The sequence below is a fragment of the Portunus trituberculatus genome, chromosome 41 (genome assembly GCF_017591435.1).
Source record: "Portunus trituberculatus isolate SZX2019 chromosome 41, ASM1759143v1, whole genome shotgun sequence".
Classification (NCBI taxonomy): Eukaryota; Metazoa; Arthropoda; class Malacostraca; order Decapoda; family Portunidae; genus Portunus; species Portunus trituberculatus.
In genome coordinates, this window is record NC_059295.1 from 39,604,916 (window position 1) to 39,609,915 (window position 5,000).

General features: G+C 51.2%; 1 protein-coding gene across 1 annotated transcript in view; it reads left to right on the forward strand.

The window, feature by feature from the left end:
* The window catches only part of LOC123516425 (muscarinic acetylcholine receptor gar-2-like), a 333,883-nt gene that overhangs the window by 326,086 nt on the left and 2,797 nt on the right, over positions 1-5,000 (forward strand). Inside the window, exon 2 of the mRNA XM_045275689.1 lies at positions 1,904-5,000. This exon is cut by the window's right edge and continues 2,797 nt beyond it. Coding sequence (XP_045131624.1) covers positions 1,959-4,874 — 2,916 coding nt within the window. The 5' untranslated portion in view covers positions 1,904-1,958 and the 3' untranslated portion in view covers positions 4,875-5,000. The remainder of the gene's footprint in view (positions 1-1,903) is intronic.

Sequence of the window (5,000 nt, forward strand, 5' to 3'; positions counted from 1 at the left end):
AGCCGCCATCAAAGCGCCCCGGGAGAAACCTGTTAACTGCAACGGGATACCAAAACGATTTAACATCCGCCAAACGTCTCACTCTCCGAACAGAAATTAATATACTGAAGTGTCTTAAATGTGAAATGCTGCCAGATAACATTCCAAGCTACGTATTGTTCACTTTATGTATTTACGATAATGTGTTAATCCGCTTTTGCCTGTAGTGTCGTTTCTAAGTTTTCGTTGATTTTGTTAAGTTTTAGGAAAGTTGGTTGATTATTTTTTTCATTCTCTGTGTTTCCTTTCTGTTTTTTTTTTTTTTTTTTTCTCCTTGTATTTCTATTATCATTGTTATTAATGTTGTTGTTGTTGCTGCTGTTGTTGTTACTGCAAGTGTGCGAAGAATATACCAGTAGTGTAAAGTATTCTTATCGTAACTATGTACGGCCACACGCCCACCACTGCTATCAATTTATCTTGTTATTTTCGTGTATAGGGATAATTTTTTTTTTTTTTTTTTGGACGTAATTTGAACAAGTATCATGTATCATTTCTCTCTCTCTCTCTCTCTCTCTCTCTCTCTCTCTCTCTCTCTCTCTCTCTCTCTCTCTCTCTCTCTCTCTCTCTCTCTCTCTCTCTCTCTCTCTCTCTCTCTCTCTCTCTCTCTCTCTCTCTCTCTCTCTCTCTCTCTCTCTCTCTCTCTCTCTCTCTCTCTCTCTCTCTCTCACACACACACACACACACACACACACACACACACACACACACACACACACACACACACACACACACACACACACACACTGTTCAGAAGATGCTGCTGAAAAAAAAAATTACTCTCCCTAGTATACATATGCAAATCATTCTGGCCAGAAGCTCGTGGAGAAGAATGTCCGCGCACCTCACCTGACAGAGTGGGATGTTTCTCTCAGTGCGGCGAGGACGAGCAGTTTATTATGTTATTGCTGCACTTATAGACGGTCCTTCGCTATTTCCACCTCTCATCCTCTCCTCGTCTTCTTTTTATGGCTCCATGAATGAAAAGATCAGACAAATTAATGGATAGGAATGATGGGGTAGAAACAGGTAGGTTCAGAGTTCAGAAACCTTCAATAAATCGGCGTTGTTACTCTTCATAAAGCACTCTTACTACCTGCACCATGTCTCTCCTCGAGGTTTGTTTGGGAATATAGGGTGTGGAGTTCCAATCACAGCTCGCAGTGTTTGGCTCTTAATACCAGGATTTGTTTTGTGTCAAGGGGTTATGCTCTCTCTCTCTCTCTCTCTCTCTCTCTCTCTCTCTCTCTCTCTCTCTCTCTCTCTCTCTCTCTCTCTCTCTCTCTCTCTCTCTCTCTCTCTCTCTCTCTCTCTCTCTCTCTCTCTCTCTCTCTCTCTCTCTCTCTCTCTCTCTCTCTCTCTCTCTCTCTCTCTCTCTCTCTCTCTCTCTCTCTCTCTCTCTCTCTCTCTCTCTCTCTCTCTCTCTCTCTCTCTCTCTCTCTCTCTCTCTCTCTCTCTCTCTCTCTCTCTCTCTCTCTCTCTCTCTCTCTCTCTCTCTCTCTCTCTCTCTCTCTCTCTCTCTCTCTCTCTCTCTCTCTCTCTCTCTCTCTCTCTCTCTCTCTCTCTCGTTATCTGGTAAATTACGTGTCCTTGTTGGAACTTTGCAACCATAAGCGCACCGCATGTTTGATGTTGTGAGGCGCTGGGAGCATCTTGCTTATAAGGCAGATGTGAAGAAGGAGGAGTAACAGGAAAGAATACCAAACATAAGAAGGAGGAGGAAGAGCAAACATCAGGAGGGTAGGATGAAGAGGAAGTGGAGATAAAAGAACAAAGGAAAAAAAGAGGGGGTGAAGGAAGAGAAAGAGGAGAAAAATGGAGGAGGTTACAACGTATTACTAACAAAGTTCTTTCCATCTTACAGGAAGCAGCAGCGAGAGAGGGAAGGCGATGCTGGTGATGGCGAGGCGCCCTTCAACATGACGGCGCCCTTCAGGGACCCCCTTGGCGGCGGGGGTACCACGCTGCTGCCCTTTCTGGTGCCGTGGGAGGGCGGAGGGAGCGGTGGAGTGGGACGCACCAGGCTAAATGATCCTTCTGTGGGCTACCTCAACGCCTCCTCCGATCTGTGGGGAGAGAATGCCACCTGCTGGGGAAACAACAATTCACTAGAGTGCTCCCTGGCCAATAGCAGCGCCACGGAAGGGGCGACGACCATTCTGCCGCCCTTTGAGCTGTGGCAGACGGTGCTTATTGCCATTTGCCTCGCTTGTTGCATGATCCTGACGGTAGGCGGGAACCTGCTGGTGCTGCTGTCCTTCATCGTGGAACGAGCCATCCGCCAGCCCTCTAACTACTTCATCGCCTCTCTCGCCATGACGGACCTTGTCATCGGCTCGATATCGATGCCCTTCTACACTGTGTACGTCTTGATGGGAGAGTGGACGCTGGGCCCCATCCTCTGTGACCTGTGGCTCTCCGTCGACTACACCGTCTGCCTTGCGTCACAGTATACGGTCCTTCTCATCACCATCGACCGGTTCTGTTCTGTCAAGATTGCCGCCAAGTACCGCGGCTGGCGGACGCGGACCAAGGTGATGGTAATGGTAGCAATGGTGTGGATCATACCAGCGCTGCTCTTTTTCATCAGTATATTCGGCTGGGAGCATTTCGTGGGCTACCGCTCGCTGCTCCACAACGAGTGCGAGGTGCAGTTCCTGAGGGACCCTGTCTTTAATACGGCGCTCATTGTTACCTACTACTGGGTTACCCTCGTTGTCCTCTTCGTGCTCTACGCCGGCATTTATAAGACTGCCTATGACATGCAGAAAAAATCTGAAGCGAAACACCGGAAGATGCAAACACTAGTGGCGCTAAGTGCTGGCGGCATGGCAGGCATGGCGGGGCGTACTGCAGGGCTGGGCATGAGCAAAACTCAGAGCACGCTGCTGAGCCAGGACAAGCCCCAGCCTGGCCCGCCGCCTGTCTCTAATAATCCTACCACGCAGGCGCCGCAGGGAGGATCAGGAGTCAGTGATTCATCCTCTAGTCAAAAAACTTCCTCTAAAACAATGGAGACGACGAGCTTCTCGGAGCGTCGTAACGAACAAGCCGAAAAGTCAGAGAGATCCAGTAGTCCAGCCTTTGAGTCAGACGAGGAGAGCAGTCAAATACCACAGCAAAAGAAACCCAACCTGGCCAACAACTCAGTTCCGCGCCTTGATCCGCCGCCCCAGCACCGCAAGACACCCACTACAGATACTCTGCCGAAGATCCCTGAACAGAGTGTGCTGGACACCTCAACCACACTGGAAGGTAGCTCTTCTTCTGACACTGGCGTAGGAGCGCTAGCGGTGTCGCTAGCTCGCTCTCTGCCATTTTCTGATCACCAGCACATCTCCCCGAAGAAGGTGTCTATTCTTCCAGACGTGGCCTTACACGAGGCCAGCTTGCAGGGTTCCAGCCTGTTAGACGTGACGATCGGCGCTGCAACTGCACCATTAGCAAAGCGAATGTCTGCAGACTTCTCTAAAAATGACGAGGATAATAGCGGCCACTCGGAGGAAACAATGAGTGTGCATTCCAACGGTGAACAGTCGCCTCAGCCTCCTGCCCAGCAGCCTCTGCACCCCACTTCCCTACCGCTACGACCCATTTGCACCGTGCCCATCCTCCCCCTGGCCGCCTCCACTCCCACAGACGGTCTGGACGAGCGGCTGATCGCCCCACCCGCCATGTTCGCCGATACCATGAGCGTCAGCAGCATCTGCACCACACGGCCTCCCTCCGCCCTAAACTACGGACCAATGGCCTATGATATCCTGACGGGCTTAGACACTGGCGATCTCCGTTTCATGGACGAGTCCTCCATCATCCTGCCCTCACCAGTCGTGGAGGATCCACCGTCCTCTGTGTGGGCAGCAACTCTTCACAGCCCAACCTCACCCACCCTGCGCTCCCTCACCTCGTCTCTCACCACCCCGCACAGCATCCACCGTAAGATTAGTCGAATACAATCCCGCTCAGACGATGAGGACCTCGAGATGAGCATCGAGGAGGCAGACGAGTCGGTGGACGCTGACGACGCTGACGACGAATGTTGCGATCGAGACGAATCCTCCGAGCACTCCACCAACGTGCTAGTGACCTCCATCATCCACGCCTGCACTGCCGTCACCAGCCTGGCAGGTACAGACAGACACAACAGCCCTGTCAGCCCTAAAAAAGAAAACCTAATTACGACTACTGCTAACAGTGCTCCTAACGCCGTCAACAGTATTTCCAGCTATTCCAACAGTACCAACTCTCCCGCAATGGTGCCGTCGACCCCACAGGTGCGTCCTAAAGCAAACAGTGGTGGGACAGAGGCTGGGAGGGCGGCAGCATCTTCTGCAGGACCCACTAACCAACTAATCACCACCCACAATGTCAATTCCAACAAGACAGTGACCAGCGTAGCGCGAACGGAAGCGTCATCACTCATCGAGAAGGACAAAGTCAGTTCGATCGCCTTAGCGTCGGATGCTCAGAGTTCCATCAAGGGTTCCCTCAAAGGCTCCAAGAAAGGAATCGTCAAGTCCATCAGAAGTCTCAAGAAGAAAAAGAAGAAAAGTGAAGGCGAAAAACGACATCGCTCCAAGTCGGAGAACCGCGCTAATAAAGCCTTACGGACCATCTCCATCATCTTGGGAGCCTTCGTGGCTTGTTGGACTCCTTACCACATCCTGGCCATCGCTGAGAGCTTCTGCCATTGCACTAACACCCACGTCTACATGTTTGCCTACTTTCTTTGTTATGCTAACAGCCCCATCAACCCTTTCTGCTACGCCCTCGCCAACCAGCAGTTCAAGAAGACATTCATGCGTATCCTGAAGGGCGACCTGCACATCACGTAACGCCTTGGAGCGCTAGGCGGCTCCGGGAAAGCTACTCAATTATCTGTGATATCTGTAGACAAGACCAGCTTGTGTGGGGCGCGGCGGCGGTGGCAGTGGCAGCGATGTGTTCCTTGTGTGCTCAGG